The sequence below is a fragment of the Micromesistius poutassou genome (genome assembly GCF_964030765.1).
Source record: "Micromesistius poutassou genome assembly, chromosome: 13".
NCBI lineage: Eukaryota > Metazoa > Chordata > Actinopteri > Gadiformes > Gadidae > Micromesistius > Micromesistius poutassou.
In genome coordinates, this window is record NC_140283.1 from 5,436,736 (window position 1) to 5,461,391 (window position 24,656).

General features: G+C 45.9%; 1 protein-coding gene across 1 annotated transcript in view; it reads right to left on the reverse strand.

Annotated features, from left to right (window-relative positions):
• Positions 1-21,832, reverse strand: part of cecr2 (CECR2 histone acetyl-lysine reader) — a 33,513-nt gene extending 11,681 nt beyond the window's left edge. Inside the window, exons 1-8 of the mRNA XM_084477843.1 lie at positions 21,592-21,832; positions 8,545-8,639; positions 5,831-6,014; positions 3,634-3,761; positions 3,266-3,349; positions 2,622-2,680; positions 2,304-2,464; positions 166-255 (exon numbers count right to left, since the gene is read on the reverse strand). Of these exons, the coding sequence (XP_084333969.1) occupies positions 166-255; positions 2,304-2,464; positions 2,622-2,680; positions 3,266-3,349; positions 3,634-3,761; positions 5,831-6,014; positions 8,545-8,639; positions 21,592-21,711 (921 nt within the window). The 5' untranslated portion in view covers positions 21,712-21,832. The remainder of the gene's footprint in view (positions 1-165; positions 256-2,303; positions 2,465-2,621; positions 2,681-3,265; positions 3,350-3,633; positions 3,762-5,830; positions 6,015-8,544; positions 8,640-21,591) is intronic.
• Between the last annotated feature and the right edge of the window lie 2,824 nt (positions 21,833-24,656).

The window sequence follows — 24,656 nt, forward strand, 5'->3', positions numbered from 1 at the left end:
CAGACCATTACAGGAACCATTACATCCAAAGTCCCATCCTGCCACCCTGTGTTAGGTTGGGTTACTACACACATAACATGTATTTAATTCAAAGTTTGAAGGTTACCGTTGTATGTAATTAGAAAAAAAACATCACATCAAAGTGCATTTTTGTGAGACACACACCTCTTCCTCTTGGTGGATCCGTTTCTCGGAGTGGCGCCCAGATGCGCGGCTTGGTGAGGGCTCCAGGAGCTTCTGCTTTTGCTCCTTTTCCTGCAGATGAACACAGAACAGCAGAGAGGCTGAGCCTGGCTGCCACGGAGGGCACAGAGTTTACACCCAAGAGTCTACATGGGCAACCTGCACATGCTTTCACCCCTGAAGGGTTGAAGGAGTAGTTCTTATGCGGGAATAGCAACATGTGTGGGCCCGCATGGCAGATGGAGAGTTTGAGTCCATCAATCTCAAAAATCATTATTTCTCGAATTCAGAATTCATGTTTGCCACGGTGAGGACATGGCAACTAGGAGGCCGAGAGAGCCGCCCACCAGGGAGTTTAACCAGATCTCTTTAAAGCCTTTCTATATCAGGGCCTGGCCTCCGCGGCTCATGTCAGGGTGCATCAGTGGGAGCAAATCTGTGCAGAACTGTCAGCCAGAATGCGCCGGCAGCACAGGGACGTGTCAGCGCCAGGCCCCCTGGCCGCCACACCACCAACTACTGCTGGTCTGGACTGAGGACCAGAGTGAGGGGAGAGAGAGAGAGACAAAGGAAAAGGGAGGACGACTCTGATGGCCTGTCAGCGCAAAACGGGCCAGCTGAGCTACAGTCACCTCTCACCAACCTCCTCCACGCCGCCCATAGAACACCCTATTTCAGCTTAGTCTTAACATGTCCTGCGGTCCCTGCGCTGTGCATTATCAATCCAAGCCTCCCCCACACGTGTGCACACAGACAATCACACGCACACGCACACACACACACACCATTACCCCTGCCCCCGCACACACAAGATGGAGTGCCTCTGCTGTCGCCACTTAAGAGGTCGCGGAAAATCCTGCAGCACAGCCAGGCCGTCAATCAAGAGGCACCGTCCTGCCTCAAGGTGAGGAGAGGCCTCCTCCGACGGTGGGTGACAGCAGCCTGAGAGATGCACGCGGCAGGACCCAAAAGGGGTGCGGCCGTTGGCCGCGCCTCGTGCGCATCTGCACACGTGTGTGTGTGTGTGTCGGTGTGCGTGTCTGTGCATACTGATTCAGATTTTGTTCTTCACAATTATTGCACGAACCCCAGGAATAGTCCGCGGATATCCCCGGCGGATTTAAGGAGTGCCGTGTTAACCGGGACGCTCGCTGAAGGTTGCGCTGCGGTAATCTCAGAGTGGGAAGCGCTACAGCGGAGCTACGCGACCATGAAGGACAAGAACACATTTGTCCAGGGACAATGAGGGAGTGACCCCTGTGCCGACACCTATCTGCAGAGCTTGGCTCCCTACACAACCGACTGAGACTGATGGTTTCCATAGCAACGCCACAAAAGGCCTGGCTATAAATGAGCAGAGGGGAATGCGAGTCCATAAACCACAAACCTTGTGTTAAAACACTGCACCTGAACTGTGGTTAAACACATTACATGTAAGCAGACTTAATATTTTCCCGTAAAGGAAATAGAAAAGGTAATGAAGCATTGAGATGTTCCATTCATTCAACATTATGGAAAATCTAAGCCAGAAGAGAGAGTAACTCCCAGGAGAATAATACCAGTTCCAATAATAACCAGTTGGTGTCCTACAGGAATGACAGGTGGGTTCAGCAGATCACCACTGAGCCAGTGAAAGACGTGCTCTGCTCCGGTCCACTCCAACCTCCAGTCAGGATCTGACTCAAGGCCTCGAACTCCATCCAGACTGCATCGGTGCGCCGCATGGAGGACAAGCACGTGCCTCTCTTCCTGCTCCCCGACTCACAGCGGTGAGTCAAGAATTCCCGGAAAAAAAAAACCCTCCTTCCTGATAGTCTTCAAAGCCTGGACTGTCTGAACCTGAGAGTGTGTTGTGACTCAACAGCAAGCGATCTTCAGGAAGCGAATACAGAGGATAACAACATGATGGCAGGGGCCTCCCTCCCAAACCAGCTCCCTAAACTCCTATTTGTAACATGACCCTACTTTAATCAAGTAGAGAGCATTCATAGACGTTTTTCTCTAACTCAAACGACAAGAACACTGGAGAAAGAGAGAGAGAGAGAGAGGGAATGAGAGATAGAGTGAGCGAAACAGACGGCTGTGATGAGGACCAATGGAAAACGCGCGGCTGGACCGACCTTGTGTTCAATCATGCTGCTGATCTCAGGCAGGAAGTTCTGGCTGATGATGCGGTGGAGATGGCGGTCCTGCGGGGAGGTTTTGTCCTTGATGCTCTCCGCAAGACTGACCCACTGTGGCTCCGTATCGCACACCAGGGACCAGCAGCCCCTCTGGCGCTCTGGGGGGAGGAAACACAGACTCAGGCCCAAGGTGATTCCCCCCCAGGCCCTGGGCTCTGCACTACTCATACTGAAAGGAATGTTAGCCGGGGTCTGTTTTAGAAAATCTCCTAGGATGGGGCAATACGGGCATTTTCTGGTGGTTCAGATTCCTACCAGTGCCAGGGGGGGGGCTGTCCAGGCCTGTGTCCGTCTGGACCTCGCTCTCCGCTTCACTGAAACACAAACATTAATGTGATGATGGGATGAGGACACACAAAGACAAGATCTTTCAGCTTCACTTCTTTGTAAGGGAGGGATTTTTATTTATTTAGTTAGTCTTATCATGTAACTTTTTTTAATTAGAGAGCAAGACAATGGACTGCATCTTGTTATTGCTAGAGTATTGTTCCATTTCCAAATTGTCAAAACACAAAACAGGAAAAAGAATAATACAATTCACAATTGACCTAATCTTCAGGAATATGATGCCGTAGGGGACTTTAAGTAAACTGAATGTGTACATCCGTACAACTATGCACCCATACAACTACAATTCTACTGCGCCACAGTTCTACCAATCATCCTGCTTAACTAAATAACGCAATTAACAAGATATATTGTATGTTCCAGACGGGTGATTCCAGGCTTTCCTTGTACCAGTATGGTGGTCGACTGGTCTGATTGCTGGATAAAAGTCTCTGCTGAAAGACTAACTATAAATCCTCCTTTGGAGTGAGCTTCAATTGGAAGAAATAAACAAAATGACGACGGAAATGCAAAAAGGAAAGTCAGAGTTCAGCCAAACTTTCACTAGTCACCTCAGCTGGAGGTCCTCCACCCTCTTTTTGGGGGGCCGCCCCCTCTTCTTCTTCTTCTCCGGTGGATTCCCTTCAGGCGGTTCACTGCAGAGCACCGATGGGAATGGAGGTGAATATCACAGGCTCTTTTACAGAGCAGAACGCCCACAAATCACCCTCTAATGGCCTTGTTAAAACTTGTGTCCGGGGGGACGACACAATGCAAGCCCCCCCCTCCCCTGACACAACGTCGCAGAGTAGAAAACATTGCAGCCCTGTCACAAATTGGTACGCTAGATTCAAGTACTGAATATTTGGTACCAATAATCGAATAAACACACAGTACTCACACTACTTGATTAACCATGAAGTATACACACACAGTTTACCTGAGCGGCTCTGCTTTCCATCTGACAGGCTCCTCTTTGTACATGCGTGTGCCATAGAAGTACCAGTAGAGGGCCCCGCTCCCATCCTGCCCCAGGGGCTCCACCCGCAGGCTGTCAGCATCCAGGCCCTGGAGGAGGGGAAGGGGAGGGATCAACACCCAGCGCTACGGGATGCACCTCACCCGACGACACTAGCAGCGCTCCGTCCCACACAAGCACACACACTAACCGCGCTTTAATAACTTTAGCTCCGCTACAGAGTAGTCATTACTGGAACCAAGGAGTGCTGGATACAATGTGCGCTTTGTGGCCATTTTGCCATCTTCAACGGTTGCAAACGGACAGACAGACAAAACTAATTTACATAGTTCCTTATTTTCCTATTTATCTGAATGGGTGAGTGTGATTTCTTAATGTAGCATGTCAGGTTACAACAATGCTGTTATGTAATGAATAAAACAAGAAGTAAGCGTAGTCATTAACCTCCTACCTGCAACATAATAATGGATGAAGGCTCTGCATGCCGCCAGCGTCTAGGTTACATAAGCACCACTATCTGTGTCGATATGATAAACACTCAGAGACGCAGAGACTTTGAACTCCACCAATCCTTGCCTCAGTGAACTCTACAGTGAATAGCCTTTTATCAGTGTCTCTATGACCATTACTAGATAGGAAGGACATGGATTGTATGTATACTATGAGTTGAATGAGTAAATTCCAACCATAGTACATGGAGCATGCATTGAATGTTAGTACTAGGGATGCACTGATCAGGTCTTTTTAGGCCCATCCCAAACACAGATCTTTTAGATGTGTGATCGGCCAATCAGTTAGATTTTTTAGATTTTTAGTGAAATATATTATATATTATATATACAATAGGAAGTTATATATATTAATAGGAAGTTTCTTATGAAAATCATTGTGTGACGACTACATACGGGTTCTTAGTTAGTCAGCGTTATATGAGAACACTACAGAGTTGAGTTTGGACTAGTTAAGAGCCACACAGAGCACTAAGGAGTTGAGATTGGATTACTAAGAGCAATTTACTAAAACCTGGTACAATCCATCTCTCCTTGCTCTAAACAAGGTTAATGTTTATTTTGTACATTGTCCTTGTTTAAATAAAGTTACATTACATTACAAGTAAGAGCTTTCTGACCGTTTCTAATCATTTTAAGACCAACATACTCCAACGGAGCTCCAACTCCCAACACCGATTTAATCCGACATCACTCAATTGTAATGTCACCTGTGATACACTCGGCAAGCATCAATATTCACAGGCAGAGAAAAAGACGGCTACCGGGAAGAAGCAGATTTTGTTACTAGCCTGTGCATAACAAATAATGACTGACAGTTCTTTGGTCATTATTGTAAGTGTTTATAGAAATAATAGCGTAACTGATATTACTGCGTGTCTGGATTGTTTATGCAGCTGGTGCGATCGGCAACCTTTGCGTGTAGGCTACGTAGGAGATGCCTATATTTTTTGCCAATGCTTAACATTGTAGGAACCACGTTGAAATTAAAGTACTATGGCTGAAATCGTGTGGCTACACGTAGCGCTTCGGCTACGCTGTTTAGGGACATTGAAAATATCTCTCGCTCATCTTCTATTGAAGCGGAAGAGCAGTAAGTTAGTTTCACATAAGGCTGAGGGAGTGAGCGAGGGCAGCCTTGACGCATCAGGTTATAGATACTTCAGTGGTTCCAGCTAACATGGGGATGTGTGAATAACGACTATGTCTAGGTTTACTACTTTTAGTGCAAACCTACATAAATAGAAAATACAAATAAAAACACGGAGAGTGAAGCCCAGCGAGATGCAGGCAGGTTATGGCATCAACAAAAAGCCATTTCTATGGTTACGTTAAGCCTACCTTTATTGTGAGTCAAGAGGACTCATGTTAAAGTTGACTGAACCTAATGACGGCACGTCTTGTGCAACAATCGTTTTTTGGGGCACGAGTTTGGCTCCTGCAATCGGCAAACTTCAAGTTGATCAGCCGATCGGGTGTTTAGGGCGCATGTCGACCGATAACGATGTGTGGCGGACAAATGGGTACATCGCCACTTCAGCACTACCTCAAAGGCCCAGTATGGATTGGCATCGCTTGGGTCGGTTCTGAACCAGACCGGGCGGCGCCGGGGTGTCTGGTGGCGGGGGGGGGGGGGGGAGGCGCGCTACCTTCAGCAGGTCGAAGACGTCGGCCGCGTCCAGCCGGTAGTCACACAGGCGGTGCAGCAGCTCCACCTGGGTGCGGACGGGCAGCTCCTGGAAGGGGCCCTGCCGCAGGGGGTTGGGCTTGCCCTCTTCGAGCTCCCAGCGGTAGTTGATGATGTCATCGAGGTAGCCGCTGAAGGCCTGGGGGCTGCAAGGGAGACCGACAACAACAGATTTTCCATTCGGGTTGTCTCAAAGGTTGTAACAGAGACGTTGGGTGACGTCACTTCTGTTGGTATTTGAAGTGAGATCCCAAACAAACAGAGCCAGCTCGCCCCTCCCTTCCGTGTTTCGTACATCCAATTGAAACGATCATGAACGCAGCGCAGAACTCCACAACATCCACCCCTTGTTGGTGATTGGTTGGAATACTATTTATTTTGGTTTTGAGTGGTTGGTAGTACCATTTGTTTTTGTGTACGATCTCGGAGCACAGGCTGCCTACAGAGACACGTTTTTTGACGGCCTGCTTATGGGGCGGGCACCTGGCGGATCGTGAGGAAAGATCACATGAATGTGATCATTTCTGTTTTGGCCTAGAATCACTGATACAACCTTTAACCTGAAATGGTATCAAACCATGCCACAGAACAATTCTCCAGTCGACTGAATGGTGATTGGCCACTCTGGGATTCCTCTGTAGTGCCTATTAAAGAACAGTCATTAGCTCAAGCTAAAGTGTATTTGAGAAGCTGATCGAAGAACACCATTTTAAAGTATGACTCGATGACTTCTGTGATGTATGGATTCCTCATGTTTTCACAGTGGTAGTAACCATTCACTCCAAAAATGAAATGTAACATGAAGAGGATCATGTTACATTAGATTATTAGGTTATCCATCGGTAAACCAGTGCCCCAGATACGCGTTTCACTCAATGACGCCTATTAGTTTAAAAATACTTTTTCTAACACCTTCAGCAATACAAAGTATCAGCTCTTGTAAGAATGTTGCGCAGTATTTTTGAGACCCAAGTGCAGCCCTCGTTTCGAAGGCCACAGTCAGTGGCAAGCTATTCTTCTCTTCCAATGACTGTATTTTTTATCTACATTTTTTGCAAGATTTAATCTTTTTTACTACTTATACTGCAAGTAGGGTCTAGTGATGGGTTTTCTCTGCCTCACTACATGTGGCTAGGTAACCTTTCAGCCGGCATAGGTATGCTTAGTGCTGAAATCAGCAGGGGTACTGTAGCACGCTGCGGTTAAGCAAGCAGTGGGGAAATATTTTTTATTTATAGGGAGCTCAGAGAAGAAACCGATTCAAACCTAAATGTGGGCTGCAGAAAGGGGACCGGTGGGGTGGGGTGAGCCGATAAATAAACGTCGGTTCCAGCTCAGATGAGGCTGATTAATCTGCACTTTTTTTTTTTGCTGCTCCTGCTCAGCTGAACAGGAACAAGGGCCTGAGGCAGGGGTCAGCATCCACGCAACAGCCCAGAGAAAGAGGAAGAGGAAAAAAAAATGGCTTATCTTGAAAGAGCAGCGTGCACTTTTCACACAGCTGCAGGCACACCCCCTCCCTCTGTCCTCCGCTCGCACTAGCGGCTCTCCTTCTATCTCCTGCCTCTCCTTATTCTCTCCGATAGGCCCCGCGGACACTCACACCTCCCCCGGCCCCCGCTCTGCCGGAGCGTTTAGCGCGGGCGGATGAAAAGGGCAGCTCAGTGAAAGGCCCTAGCAGCCGTCCCCAGGACGCCAGTGCCTGTCCGCTCCAATAAAGCCAGTTGTCCTTCTGTTGCCGGCCGCTCCAGGTGGACGCCTGGAATGGTTCCTGCCTTTCTATTATGGCCTGACTGGCACTACTGTGCTGCTTGCTGATGATGACCAGGAATAAAAGGAGATAAAAAAAAGGGGGAGGGGGGGGGGGGGGGTGTGGGGGGGTTGTCTGGAGAAACCCCAATGTAGATCTGAATAGCAACCACCTGAACTACTGAATACCCAAGCAGATCTTTGGCCTAGCTCTTTATGAGGAAGTTTTGAAAGGCGGCCCAAGCTTAATTTGACTCCTTCTAGAGCCATGCTTGCTCTTTGATGTCTCTGCAGCTGTTGTACCAAACAGTAGTTTTGGGTTTGGCGTGTTGGTTCTGTGTGCCTACCTTCATCATCACAAAGAAGGATGCTGCAATAGCTTAATGCCAGCTATGGATAGGTATCTTTGCATGCATATTGCATGACAATAAATATGCTGTGTACACATCTCTAATTTGTTCCAATGTTTTACTTAAACATAGGACACCCTCATGTTATAAAAGTCAAATTTCAATAATCTTTAAAAAAGTCAATAATCACAAAAACAGTTGTGATTATTCATTCATGTCAATTTGTAAACATGTGAGAATTTATTTTCAAGTGTAATTAAAGAAGAAGAAAAAATAGCGATGCAAAGTGTTGTTTATCGTCACGAGAAGGGAGCTACAGATCCCGGTTTAAATTCAGGACGAGGTTCGGTCTTTCAGCACACAGTCTTAGCTTCTCTGATCCTGACAAATCAAGGCCTGAATTCCCTGTCCCCCCATCCTACACAGTGGGGAACTCTGGTCTCTACGGCAGCCTCATCACAGAGGATGGTACATTTGTCAGCTTTTCCCTTTTGATTAGCTGAGGCGTTACAACCCCACCTAGATGATATGTCAACAATGGCGACTCATTTTCCTGTAAAGCATGGGGGCAGCTTACGTGATGTCCTTGCGCTGGTAGCATCCCTGTAAAAGACAGGCGATGAGGTCACCCAGGAAATCAAAGTCCTGCTCCGACAGGGCTTTCTCCAGCTCCTATGACACAGAGAAAGACAGCAGTCAGACAACAAATAGGACCACAAAAGGGACCAGAGCGAAGCATTAAGTCGTAAAAACAGATTTCACAGGTGTGAACACACGTTTCAAAATCCAGTTTTATTAAACAATAGGATGCGGGATTAGACAAAAACAAATAAACATTTAATAGATATTGCTTTCAACACTCCGGATGTCTCATTGAGGGGAACATTAGTACGGCAAAGCCACAGAGTTCCTGTCGCTATCAAACATTTATAACGCAAGTCCCAAAAAAAAGCAAACCGCTCACAGTGGTAAGCTTAGTAGCTTGGAAACCAAGGGGAGGTAGACTGGCAAAGGTAGTCAGCAGGTGGGTGGAAAGGAATTTCAAAGTGTTCTGGCAAGGGTTTGCTTGTTTCGCCGCTGGCTGTTTGACTGGAGACAAGGTTCAAGTTCAGCCCACCCCTCTCCTGCCATGCATTGTGTGACAGCCATTGAGGTTTTATGAAGCGGTAATAACGGCCAGAGCAAACTCTAAAGCCCTGGGAGAACCGAGGAGAAACAGCAGGCAGCAGGAACCCTAGAGCCACATCACAGCCTTGGGCCCCTCCTGGTAACCACCCCCTGAAAAAAAACACCACAGGGTTTCCCAGAATGCACTGCTGTCCCCAAAGACAGCCTCAAGGCCCTAATGGGGAGGACACTGATGAGATGGAGCAGGCGGTGGAGACTGCAGACGTATAAATGTTAAGTGCCCCACATCAGTACAAGAATGGTCCCTTTTCCAGGATATGGTTGTCTTCTGGCAATAATTCAGCTGGAGGTTGAAAATAACCCACATAGGGGAGGTTTTTCACTCTGCACTCGCATGTAACCCGTCAGTGTGCAGACTGCAGCCCCTCTCCAGAGGATCCCTGGAGAGTTCAAAGGTCAACTCCCACTCCTCCTGGCCTCCGAGGGAGACGGAAGCCAGGAGCCAAAGAGTCAGCATGATGAGAAACAGGAGGAGGGACCAAACAGCACGTTGAAAAGCAGGATACGACAAATGTTTGGTAATGTGGTTGTAAAATAAAATAGGGGCAGTAGTGAAACAAGGTGGTAAGCTTCATTAGTTAAATCTGCATAAAGTCACCTTGGTTAACCTGGGATGTTTAAGAAGTGCAGATTGGTTTTATCCTGTGATGCGTCACAGCAAAAAACAATCTAACAATGTTGAACTTCAAGTGATGCAGTTTATCAGAACAAAAAAAGGGACGTCCCAGCAGAAAGGTTGCATCATTCAGGAACAAACCAGAGGAGGCAGTATGTGGCGAGAAATGACCCAACGGTTAAGTCATTACTCAAACAAGGCACAGCTCATCAAGCCCCCTAAGCACTTTTTAATGGCCAATTCAAAAAGCTATTGGTGGTCAGTCTACTTGCAGTAGCTCATAAAACAGGTTCTAATGGCCCTTTCCGTCCCCATCCCAGCACAGTAAGAATTTCAAATTCCATCGGAGGACTCTTGGGCTGGGTCAGTACTGAATTATACTAAACAAGGAACATTCAAGTAGACATAAACAAAAAAGGTCAACGAGATACCAGCCGATACTTGAGGTTTAACAGAGATCTTCAAACAGATCCTTGAGAAATGTCCCTTTTCCAGGTCAAAGTGTACCCAGCAGCGGCTGTGGATGACCATGGATCACTGGAAGACGGCGGTGCCTAGCCATTGGGGGTATTTTATGTATATGGCCATGTTACAAGTGGGTGAGATCCTGAGAGATCCTGTGTCACGCTCTCTTCCACTTCCTGGTCTCCTGTCAAGCAGCTTGTGGGCCGGAGAGGGCTCATCCATCAGAGAGGAGCCTCGCTTTGATCACGCCTGGGGCCAGCGCCGGCGAGGGAGGGGAGGTAGAGGGCCTGGGCGCAGAGTGCCGGAAAACGCGGAGTGATTGGTGCGAGCGAACTGAGCCGACCAGCCCTTGGATTAACGCCACCCAGCGCCACCTTTGAAGTGCCACTCGGAGGATCAGATGGCAAAGGAAGGGGAATAAATGTGGTACATGTGCAGCTCCCTCTGAAAGCCAACCTCCCAGCAGGCCAATCCTCTGTGGGCGGGGGTTTTAACACTCGCACTGATTAAAGACGGAACACTGCAGCTGGAAATATCCTGCGTGAAGCTCCTTTAAATGATCACACATGCAACATCTGCATACAATAGAGCTGGCCGTTATGGTCACAGCTATATAACTGGGTGGATGTAATTTATGGGTAGAATACTGCTCAGACATAAAACTTGTCTCAATAATGATTACAATTTGTAAATTAGTTTGGCAATAACGATTTTTGAACTATCCGGCACATAATTGACCAATGAAAGCTATTTGAGCTTTTATCAACTGAGATTTGTCGAGCATAGACTAAATAATAAAACGCCAAGACAGTACAGAGTTACTTTGCTTCCCCATAGATCATGACTATAGTCATGCTTCCATTAATGATCAATAGGCCTCATCAGGCCCTAGATAAGGACACTGGATAAGCAGATGGCTAGAAGGAAAACTAATAATGAAGCAAGGCATCTCCCAGGTAGTAAAGTGAACAAGGCTTGCATGTTATCGTACAGGACAAAGATTAGAGTCTGAGTCAAGGCTAGTATCGGTATCCTTCACAGAAGCAGCTCAACACCATGTTCAACAGCTGGGGTTTGATTGCAGAGCCTTGAGCAAAAGTATTAATGCTATCATTTAAACCACACACAGCTTTTGATATATAGACATTTAGTTTACGTTGGTTTCGACTTTAGTAAATTAAGTCTTCTATGACGAAAGGTTTTCCACTACACATAGGTGTGTATCCCCCTTACATTCTTAATTTGAGAGGCCTTGCAGGATGGCCTTCTTCTGCACTTTTGAGGATACAAATCATTTATTTGTATCCTCATACGAGGATCATGCTTTTGGACCCGGTGTAAACCCTTCTGAAGAAAAACAGCTCTGGCCAAAACAAACGTTACCAAATTGTTACCATGTAACCCAGCCTTAAGGCAAGAACATGCCGACTATAAAGAGGCTGTGATGCCAACCATATTAACGCCCTGTGACTTTCCTCCAGTAGAAAGGGTGTGGGCATCATCTGAGGCCATGAGAGCACCAGCGTCCAGCTAAGGCCTCAGGTGTCAGTGCGGCTTTACGCCTGAATGTCAATTGCTTACTTCTGGCCTAGAAAAACAGATGACTACAGCGCTCATCTGGGACAAGAAAACATGACGCCTAGGAGCAATACACAACAGATGTACACTCCCAAGTGACTTCTTGGAGCATCCTCAATTTTTATAAAACAGACAGATACTTTTCTGATTGTATAGCCTCCGCCTATAAGACAACCATTATGGGTCCCTAGTGTCCAGCAGCCCAACACCATGTGGAGCATTACAATTTGTGCAAAAGCCTGTTTAGAGACAGCAAGGGATGGAGGTGACCACATTATACTGCAAATGCCTTTCCACAGTATATTAGTCATATCATTTGTATGCTGTTGACACCACCATTCATTAAACATGCTATACAATTGTGGTCATGTTGTGGCACAACAATTTATCTACAGGTTTACATCAAAGGACAAAAGGAAACATTGAAAATGTGTTTGCCATAGCTATCTGCATAATGAGCAAGGCAGTGAAATTCCATTACAAGAGTTCATTATGGAGAAGTATTGTGTTTCAGACATCATGGGACAACATCTGGATAGGGCCATGCCGTGACCTTTGGGCCATGGTCATTGAAGACCAATAAGAATTAATTTCCATGAACACAGGACCACCGACACCTGTATATTTGAGCCACTAGGTGAGCAAGAGAGGTAAAGGATAGGAGTGTGATCTGCATCATAGAACAAAACATTTGAAGATACTCCACACTCATGTGGTGGCGATGGTGCAGTAGTGATGGTGTATTGCAGAAAAACACCTGCATTGGTAACAGGGCGTTATCAGAGTCAGAGCGACGCTGTGAGGAGGTGAGAAGCTTCAGGGATCTGAAGTGATGTGGTAGGACTGAGGGGGGAGGGGGGACGGCTTGTATCTATGATGCCACAGCTGCTGCAGAACGCAGAGCCCTGTGGTATCAGGGGCCTGGCCTCTCTGCAGAGCTTCACAAGAGTCCCTTTCCATGCGCTGCTGTTAACAACTCCTCTGGGCTCCATCTGGAGCAGCAGTTGGAGGACGTGTGGAGGGGCTGCATGGTAATGGGGGGGAAGGGAGGCTTGTTTGTGTTGCTGTGTGAGAGCCGGCTACTCTCTCTCTTCCTCCCTTTCCTTTCTTTGTTTGTCTTCTTATTCCCCCTCCACCTCGTCCCACTTCACACATGACTCCTCGAGGAGTAATCAACTGACAACACCACCCTCTCTCACACATACACCTCTCCTGCCACATGACAAACACATGTGCCTGGATGGGCACACAATCACATACACCCATCACAGGAAAGCATCCTTGCTTCCTCAGGATGTAGGTGTTAACTGATTACCAAAGGGATCATTAGCAATAACCCCCAGATTCATAGCTGGTGTAGATGAGGACCAAGCTGGTCAGTAAACATCAAAATCCTTCCATACTGCATTTCTACCAGTATAGGAAGATCTGGTGTTCCTTTGACACTCGGCAGGCAACTGTTAAGACCTCCCATAGCCAAAGGCAAGGTAGACATCAATGATGGATTTCATGATTTGTTTCCTTGATTCATTTCGTGTCGGTCAGTTTGCCAAGAAGAATCATTCATATTTGTTTGTTTGTTCAGTCACGTTTCCGGTAGCGGTGAATCATGGAATGCACGGTTCTCAGCTGAGTCGGTCAGACTCAGCTAATCCCTCGTTCTCATTCTCAAACAAATCAGGATCGTGCAATGGCGCAAATGGTCATCAATCAACACAACGTTAACCAAGTTCCTTTCAGCTGAGGAGCGCTTCATGTTCGGAATCGGGATGTTGTTGCCCGGCTGGCTCTCATGACGTCTCAGTCCTCGAGTCTTCACCACTTAACATAGGCAGTGAACGAACAGCGACTCGCAAGTCAGCGTCAGCTACTCAGCGACTAGTGGGTGGGTCTGGGAGTCGAGTCTCGGAGAACGAACGAGGGAGAACTGAAACGTGGAATCAGGTTGGTTCGTTCTTGTTAAAGAGTCGTTCATTCGAACTGATTTGGTCGCAAACGAACCATCACTAGTAGACATTTTGTCCTTCAGTCCTTTGGATAGGAATGACAACTGGTTGACTGAGTTTAATTCAATTCAACTATAATTTAATTATAGTTTAATGTCAGCACCAGGTGGAACAGGTGGTGGGGCTATGAGAGTATGTGGCATGGGGGTTGTTGCTGGGGCTGTTGAGAGACTGACAGTGGGCCGATCCTTCCTGGTAGATTCTCTACAGTGAACCTGAGAACCTTTTGCCTTAGCCTACATGGGCTAGCTGAGTGGGTGAGGGCCATTAAACACAGGAGATGAGAGGCCACCCAGGCCAGCGGTGCCTGTCTAACCCCACCACCGCCTGTCCCCACACATGGTTGGCAAGAGGCAAAAAAACATCAGCTTCCTCCTTAACTGTCTGCTTACAAACCGGAGGTCTCGTCTTCCCACACTGCCAAAACAGATGCGAATGCACAAACACACACATACCCACATGCACCTCCATACACAGATCGTTAACATTTAGCCTGCTGGCCCTGAAGAGAGAGAAATAGCCCCCCAGAGCAAGGTGGTTGGAGAAAGCAGGGGTCGGGGGCTGAAACGCTGAGATCAACATTAGGCAGATGGTGCAAAGAGCTTGGAGAAGGACAACAACAGAATCATGTGAAACCCCATAGCTGGCAGAGGCAGAGAGCCACACCGGATCTCACCACACAGGTAAGTTAGCTGTGCTTCTTCCCACCATGATATCACCATACCATAATACTTTGTCAGTGTAACATTTTTCTTGCATCACAGCAGCTCATTTTGCAAGATCACAATAAAAGCCCACATTTAACCTGACATTACAAACAAAGATAATATTCAAGGCCTCTCTCACCATACATTTGATGTGGGATTATGCTCCGCATTTCATGTTTGGATAGACTGGTGCACAAAAGAGTGCTTCAGTGTAACCCTATACCCTGTAACGATTTGTATTCCACATTCAAGAAAGGGTTGAGGTCAGATTCAACGTTGATTGCCAGACTGATTAGGTTATTATGTCTTTTCAGAGCTCATACCAGAATATTACATCCCGTCATCTTTTTTGACATTGTGGTGTAAAATAGTCAAACCTTAAGCTAGCTAGCTACCTGAAACAAGCTCTCTGGAGACAAGTAAACAGTTCCATTTTCTGTGATGCGTGATGCGACATGCTTACAGCCTTGCATGGGATTCGTCTGTTGTCTTGGCAGATTCAAGTGCAATGTAATAGTGATTGAAAGCCATGTTTGAATTTAGCCGGATAGATTGTCCCGTTATTTAAAAGGATCCAAATCAGAATAGAAAACAGGGTTAAATGTGTAGAAATCATTCCAGCTATTCAATTATGGCTTGTGCCAATTTGCGATCGGATCGTTAAATGGCAATTGGCAAAGGGATTATCGATAGTTTTTTCTAGGCCGATATTCAGCGATTTTAACAGACTTACTATGAGAACTTACTCTATAAATAGAGAGCACCTAGACTCGTAGCGCTTTGCTTCCTTCAAAATATTACTTTGAAGACGCAGCTGACACAGCACAATGAAAATGTCTGTCTGGGAGACAAACACGTCTATAAAGTAATAAGCAAATAATCTGTTTACCTCTTGGACTACTTTAGGAGCATAGCAATATAATATAATACAAATGACAGACAAACTTTTAAAAGGGAGCTGTTGTTTTTCAAGACATTACTGTAAAATATTAGATTTTTTAATATTTAAATAAAATGTTCACTCCTTTAGAAATGTCAATACGTAACTCTACCCGTACTGCTTGCAGCTGATGAACCCCTCCACCCCATCCCCAGGCGTTAGAATCATACATTGCAAATCTAGAATAACCAGGATTGGACAATATGAAAATAGAGAGGATCGCCCAACCCTAATTCAGCTTTCTTTTCACAAAAAGTCAAGTAGAAGCATGACGCAGCTGAACAGAGAGAGGCAGGAGCATGATGCAGCTGAACAGAGAGAGGCAGAAACATGATGCAGATGAACAGAGGGAGAAAGTTAAATAAGACATTTAAAAAGACACCCATAGTGTGTGACCCATGTATACACGTTTGAGCAATTCAAGAACCCAACATCAGAAACCAAACTTCTGGTCCGGTTTTGGCTCAGTAGTACCAACATGTTATGGTCAGAACCTAAAAATTATAGAGGTTTGGTACCCAGCCATATTTGCCACTGCAAACCACTGTTACAATCAATGGAAATATTGCAGGTCAGGCACTAATAGATTGACTTGAAGAACTAATACCACATTAACAATCCGTAGCCTTTACTGCAGATATTGAATTCCCTTACATAAGCCATGGCAATAGTTTAAACATTATGCCTTACATTCAATGTAAAATCAAAAGAGCCAGGGCAATAGTTTAAACATGCCTTACATTCTCCACCACCTGCTGAGAAAGACCCATCCACAAACAAGCTGGTCCCCTTGTCAGTGAACTAGTCCTGTGATTGACTGGCTTTTAGCCATCACTCACGCCATTCAGCCCACGATCTGCAGTTATCTCATCAACATCAACTTTGTTGCCGCGAAAAAGATGGACCAATGGAAATAACATTCCATGGCCCATCTTTTCTGCAAGTTCTTCTATCGGAACCAGAGTTGATGTTTACAATCTATTTTTTCACCACACAAAATCTATGGAACAATTCTGCCATACCGCACATACAACCAATACTGACAGACATCTGAAAGACTGCACTCTCAGGTGCATACTTGCCTGATGTTAATTGCTTCACAGCATCCTACATTAATGATGCAGGCAGTCGACAGTCACACAGCTGCACATGATCAAGCAGCATTAATTGCTTTCTAAGGAAGAAGAACTCTAGTGTACTGCATTTCATAGCATGATGGGAAGTTCATTGCACTTCACTTCCTCCCTTCTGAAGCTCTGAACCACGATACAATGCACATGTACGCCAGGACGAGACAATGCTAAGCTCACACATGCCTTCCTTGTCATCTACCACAACAACAAGACCCATTAACACATTCGAGAAGGTAGGCCTCACTGTGCCGGGTAAGGGGGGGATGGAAGGAGTGAATGGAGGGGAGCAGCCCTGGAGGGAGGCTGCCACAGACTGGAGACAGAGAGGGGGAGTCATGGGGAGCTGTGACAATGGAAATGGCTGAAAAAAACTCTTGGCGTATGTGCCTATACCCCCCCCCCCCCCCTCCCCACAGTCACCACTACCACCAACACCCCACCTTTCTCCTTCACACACACACACACACACACACACACACACACACACACACACACACACACACACACACACACACACACACACACACACACACACACACACACACACACACACACACACACACACACACACCAATGTGAAATCATCTGATCCATATCCAGCTACCCTCACTTGTCAGTCACAACTGGGGGGTGGGGAGCCGGCCCCCTGACAATGCCGTGTGCTTGGTTGTCCTGAGAGACAGAGACATGAGTGGGTGGGTGGCGTTGGGGAGGCTCAAGGATTCCTGTGTATGTAGCATCATCAAGCTGGGATTGTGATACTTGAGGGGGAACAGTGTAGAGTGAAACGGCAGCCAGTGTTTCATCCATTTGCTGACCAGAGAAAGAAAGTGTCAGGGGGGGGATGTTGTGCACACCAGAAAGAGAGGATGATCTGGGGATGTGTCAGCAGGTGGGAGAGAGGGAGAGGAAGAGAAAAGGAGAGCCATAGAGGGAGAGCGGAACGTAAGGGGCGAGTGAATGGTGAACATTTGAGGGGCGAAAAAACCTGGCAGGGAAGAATCAAGCCGAGATAGCGGGATAGAACAAACAAGGCTTGATGAAAGGCTCATTGTTGACAAGTGTACTCCCTTGTGAGTGAGTGTGTTGGAGAGTTGGGCGCTCCATTCTAGTCGCCTGGGGCCTGACAAAGGAGCTGAGCAGGCCGGGGTTAAAAGCTAAAGATATTCAGGATGAAAGCCTCTAAACACTGATCCCTTGGTGGGGCTGCTGCTCACACTGGCTCAAACATGAGTCGCTGACCCATCTCCGGTCCACAGTGCAGCTGATGCCCGCTGACATAGACACGCACACACACACCAACATACCAAAAAGCCTGTATGTTTTCTAGAGGTCCCACACACACACACACACACACACACACACACACACACACACACACACACACACACACACACACACACACACACACACACACACACACACACACACACACACACACACACACACACACACACACTTGGGCCATCACAGAGCAACACTTATAAACCTTGGACCCCCACCCAAACCACTCGGCCAAACACACCCACCCGCACACACGGTTTAATCCACTGGCTTCGTAGACAAGAAAACAACGGCAGCCAGCTCTTGCTTATTGGCCAAATCTAATAGGACTAAATCTTCTTTTTACAATCTCACTGGGGGCTACAGAGAGAATAGAGCTCCCCCCACCCAGAAGAGCTGCAGCGCCCAGAAAGAAAGCAGAGAGCTTCACCCTCCAGGGGGAGGGAAAGAAAGAGTACCATCTGGGGTTTAGTCATGGTGATGCCAGTGCTGGGGCTGGGGGTGAGAGAGGGAGAGAGACAGAGGGTGCTGGGGACATGGAAGGGGTAGAGGGCCAGGGACAGGGGGCTAGGGCTGGTAGCAGTGGCACGGAGAGGGAGGCTGGAGGAGAGGGACGGTGGGTCCATGATGGTGTGAACAGGCCCAGAGAGCTGGCAGGCAGGGGGATAAAAGAGAGAGAAGTACACAGATGGAGCTGTGCTAGCAGATGTAAAACAGTTTGCTGGATTATGAGTAAACACAATAACAATCCAAATAAAAAAGGGTAAATAAGAATAAGATACATTTATTAAAATGTACTTTTAAATCAATTCAAGTTACAACAGCTAGTTTCACCTGAATTAAGAGTGGTATTGGGAAGGTACAACAACAACTGCCATGGTAACCTCTGTCATTTGCAATGTCTATTTATCCCAACGCCACTTCAGACAGACACTTTATACAAATACACCTCCTCTTGGCTTCCCCGCCTCGCCAAACTACAGTGAGTGGAGTGAGGCAAAACAGGAAGGGCTGTTTTGTATGGCTGGTTAAGGGCATGAGTGAAAAAGGCAAAGTCTCCAGACCAGATCCACAGAAAGAAAAGACGCCCAATGGCACTACGGCAGCACCTTTGAACCGGATCACTGAGTTTGTTAAGAACCAGTCTGGAAGCGGTAAAAGGTATTGCTTTCAAAAGCTGCGTTCATAAAAAAATTAAAAAGGAAAAAAAACATGATATCAGGCAGTACTGGGACCATCAATAGTCCCAGTGGATTCTGCCCAGTGGATCGTTCCCTCCCTTTCAAAGCGGCCGTGTTCAGCGATCTTCACGGCCAACACATTTGTATGCCTTCAAATACCTACAGGCAACCTTAACTGGTTTAGCGACCCAACTTGAATAAATTCCTGGTATCATTGCCAACATCTATGGTAAAGGATATTGCCCAATGGATTACATTAGTAGAGTATAGAGTATAGGGGTACAGAGTTATGAGCCGTGCTGTTGATCAAAAGTATAAATCATAACCCACTGGGAGAGCAGCCCTTGTGTCCACAATGTTGGACTGACGAAATGTGATGGCCATGTCAGGGGAGGGTTACATCTTGGACACCCACCCCACCATCACCACAACATTTCCAGCCATTTTCTCAAATCTCTTGCACCCAATTTTTGCGTTACCAAGTCATGGAGTTAAGGCTACATGGAGGCCCAATCTAAGGGGTCATCATGCAACCTGGTAACAAAAAACTATTAGACACAGATGAAGAAAATGTATCCTACAACCAATATCAATTATGTTTTCAATCTTCTGTTGACACACTTTGAAAGACGAATACCTTTTGTTCTTGAACCAAATAACAAGATGGCAATGGTCATTCAGACTGTCACTGAACCAAGGATGACTGACAGTGGCCTGGAAAGCTTGTCTTGCCTGTTCTGGTATGCAAAACTACTCAAAACCAGAATTACGACTTTCACTCAGAAAGTGTACACTCACCCTGTTATTTTCACTTACTTTTCAGAGACTAGTTTGCCCTGGAATCTTGCCTTGAGATGCCTGCACCTTTTTGACTGAATCAAGACTTTTGTATACCAGTGCAATGACAATTTGCACATGTATAAGGTTCCATCTGTAAACAAATCAAGGAGCACAGAAGGACATTATAGTATAGGCTTGTAGCCTTTGGTCAAGCAATGTTTGATTAAGTCCCATCTATTAGTAGCCATTCATACATTTCTCTAAATAAGCTGATGCGTCACTTGTGTGTGTACAGTATACTTTGCTACAGGACCTGTTCCTGTAAGCACAGAACCCAAACAAAAAAGTGGCCTTAATAACACAAATTGCACATTTTCTAAAAGGTATTATATCGAATCTAGATAGATAGATAGATAGATAGATAGAATTCATGGTATGGTAATTGCAGTAAAAATGTTGATATTAACTCAAGTCTTTATCCGACAAAATGCAACAGTACATAAAACCCTGAACTTTCATGTAAACTAGGCGCAATGCGATCGCCATCTGCTAGTCTCTCTTCCCCCCCCCCTCCACACACCCATCCAATAACAAAGCGTTGCCTGCGTGTGTCTCTCCCGCGGGGGTGGGGGTGAATGAGTGATGGGGATCGTTGATGCGTGATGTTGACCGTACACAATTATTGTAATGCGATCATTTCTCGACAAATTAGGCTATATATTAAGCTGTAATTTGGCCCGTGATTTAATATAAAACACCAAAAGATGCACTTTATAACAGTTAATAACAATAATGTAAAAGAGCACCGATCCTGAGATCAAGATGCATACATCTACCTATAAACAATGGCACACGGATACTTTTATGTCACGGTTGGAAAATATACATGATGCGCGTGTTATATTTCGTTCATCCAGTTAAGGTACGCGATTTACCGGTGCTCCTTTACGCAAAAACGGGACAGGGTAAGAAAACAATGACTGAAAAGGCATCTGCGTCCCCACGGCATCCCAAGCCAGATGGCTTGCAACTGAAAGACAATCAACTCGAACTTTTAATCGAAAAACAAAGTATCGAACCTTTTGGCCATGGGCTCATCAGTCACTTTGTATTGCTGTTGGAATACATTATTGTGATCTGTATAATCAGATTGCACCAAATACAGTAAAATAACTATGGGCTCCCAATAATACATTGGAATTGGCTGCATTCTTGAACGAAAAGGCAAGAATATTGCTTCAGTTGAGTTCAATTAAGACTAAACATTTCACGAACTACGGTCGAACAGTGATATAAACAAGAGCGCAATGTTATGCCTCTCCCCCATGAAAACAAATGGGTCGCACATGGTTCCACAGCACTGCATCTCATAATAAAGTGGAGAATAGACGAGCGTCGTCGGGCAAAGAGCGTCGAACCCAGAACTAGTGCCGAGTCGAGAGCCCTATTCGACCTCCTACCATGTTTACATTTAACCAGAGGTGATAAAACAGCCAACACACCAAGTACAGGTAGCCGTGCTAACTAGTTGGCTAACACGTTACCTAACCGGATTGTATTAGCAACACAAACTCGTAGAGAAGTTCAGAGAACAAATTCAGCTAACCAAGCCCGTAAGCTAGTGAGTTACGTTATGCAAAACAACGCGGGCGCACTGCGAAATCAAGAAAGCTGACTTAAAATAGCTTTTTATTGTAACAATTAAGCACGATACTGGTTGTTAGGGCGATTCCGCCTCTTGTTTACCTCTATTTCAAAGTCTGGAAGGTTGAACGCTGTCCTGAACAACGAACAGAAGTGCGCTATGGCGGGTACTTCCCACCAGGACTGGATCTCTTCTACAGAAATTGTACATCCCTGGGACATTTTCGTACTGGAAAATGTCAAACTTTGTTCATCACATTAGAATAGGTGTTCTTCGATCGGTCATTAATTCCCCGCCACGTCAAACGTATCTCATATATAGGACGAAAGTTGCTGTTGACGATCCATCCAGGCAGTTGCCATTGCGACCGTGGAGCGCTACAATCTGTTTCAATCACAATTTCAGAGGAGCTGAACAGATGGGGGAGGCGCTACGCGTACGTGCGAGGTAGTCCGAGAGAGGATCCTGAATTATAGCGTTTCCGGTCTGCCACTCAATTTCCGGTCGCTTGCGTGTTATGGGCTGCGTACGAACAGTCCCTGGAGCTGGAAAAAGAAGAACATGACATAGAGAACGACAATGACAAGGAGCATGTGTAGTGTCTTTATTTAAAACATTTACGACGCAATATCGAAACATAGAACGGATACCGATATCCCTATATCAAAAGTCTCTTCTCCGCTAAATCCATGTCACTGCGAGTCCCGCCCTCTCTGTATTTAATAACGATAATTTAGAGCATCATCTTCCAGGCGTTCCGTCTTGAGATAAGAACGCAAGGGGGCAAAGTTAGGTATGACAGTGATTTAGACTGGATATGGTTAAGTACACGGCAACGGAATTGATGTTGGAGGCTGTGTTTCTAAAATTGTAAATGTACACCATGCTATGAAAATTAAAAATAGGCCTTTCTGTTATTTGATTGATCGCATTTGTTGTCATGACAAGCTTTAATGCGCAGCAGCGACCATTTAAGGGAATACACTTGCATATGATCCCTGTTGTAAATGGATATATAGTGCAGGTAGATTGATTTTCTGGATGATTTAGCTATATTTCAGGCTTAAAAAAATTTTGTTATCAATTTGTGTCTCCTCATTACCGAGGCAGGTGAGAGTAGTGATTGTTACGTAGCCAATTCAATGTACCACCTTTAATTGCAGAATTAACTTAGGCCTTTAGAAAATGTAAATGGGCCTGGTGTTTCATGTTAAATTGAACTGCAAACTATAATGTGTTTTGTAAACAACCATATTATGACTTACACAATAAGCAAAGCGCGGGCTCCACCTTACGTCCTCTCTGAAAACTGCATCTGTGTGTCTTGGGAAAGGGCGGGGGCATGAGTAGCCTATTCCTCCTCCGAGCGTCACATTTGAATTTTTTTATAAGCAATTTGCCACGCTATCAAAACAGAAACAATAAGAAAAACACTGTTGTCACCGTTTTCATTGTTGTATCTATCTTAACTAATCCAGCCACCAATGACCTAGCCTCTTAAAGTTAAAGATGTTCACCGTTGTGGCCGCCTTTTTACAGAAAAAGGAGCCCGTTAACTAGTTGTCGTCAGTGCTTCCCTTTATCTTGGGCAGTGTAGTAAACACAGCCATCACAGTAGAACGATCACTTTCTGGACCCTTGGGAGCCCACTTCCACTGAAGGCTGTAAGGTTTCCATGAGATACGGCAACCGGTTTCTCATATGAAGCAAGATGATTGAGCCAGCTATGTTCCATCCTCCATGTTTATATCATTGTATTTTCTCATAAGGCTTTCCTTAATGGTCAACTATAATTCACAATTATGATGTTCTTAGAAAGAAAATTAAGAAAACGGCATGGCATGTAAATATTTGTAATTCAAGGTGTCACACAAAAGAGAAGAGGGATAATGAACAATAGCAAGGATTGATGCTCACTCCTCAGTATTACACACATACCGGTAGTTTGACCCAAAGTTTGGATTCAACCCTATTTTCTTAGCTTACTATTATGCCAGGAATCAACAGCATCTGGTATTGCAGTAGTGGTTTATTTATCTTACCCAGCCTTATCTTTCTTTCCCCCAGACGGTACCAGTCACCACTGTTTGCTGCATGCCTCTCAGACACCTCCATCTGGATGAAAGCGTACACACCTTAAGCTGGATGTGTCCAAGGCCCAGCTTTCATCATCCTGGTTGGACCCCCCCCCCCCCCCACAGCATTCAGAATGCAGCTGCACGCCTGGTGTTCAATCAACCTAAGTCCACACATATCACGCCACTCTGCATCTCGCTCCATTGGCTCCCTGTGACGTCCCACATGGTGCTCGGGTCCCTGATGTTCAGACTAGTCCCTAGATCTGCTCCGGGGCCTCTTCTGTCCCTGGGCACCTCCCACCCACTGAGGTACCCAACAGGGTCCAGTTGTTGTTGTTGTTGTTGTTGTTTTAAAGTAGTTTGTGCAGCATGAGAAATGGATGTAGCTACTCTGATTTTGATTATATGCTTTGGATGGTACTCAGCCTCACTTGGAAGTTGCTTTGGATAAAAACACCTGCTAAATGACTGAATGTAAATGTAAGACAATGATTACATAATATATAATTAATATACTCTGTAATATTCCGCCAGGATGCCATGGCTGATGAGACATAGGATGAGTTGTGCTTCGCTCAACCGGAATTAATAAATGAGTCAATAGGCTAATGCTGGTTGATACATATTGGCAAGGCAGTGGCATTGTGGTCACACACACCTTTCTCCTTTGCTCTTTAAATAGCCATAAAGACAAAGGTCATTCTATTTCAAAAAGACTCTACTGGGTCATTGAGACCCCATTCAACCATATTGTATTGTATGGATCTCCGGGAAATTATGTAATATCTGTTTTTGTAGAATGGGTATAAATAACTTAATGAGAAAACTGTTGTGGCTCAGCAAGTTGATGATGAAAAAAAAAAAAGTCATACTACATTACATTTGTGCTGGCCCGGCCATGTCTGTAGCAGGGGCCGATGTGTTAGGCATGAGTTAATGTTGAGTTGTATTAGCGCCCTAGACCTATGTGGCTGGGCCGTGTCAAACGGGGGAATCAGCGTGAGAGGGAGGGGCTTAGGCAAGAGGACAATGCGGCTGTTTGTGCAACGGCCCCCGAGTGGCGGCTGGCTCGCTCAGATCGCTCTCGC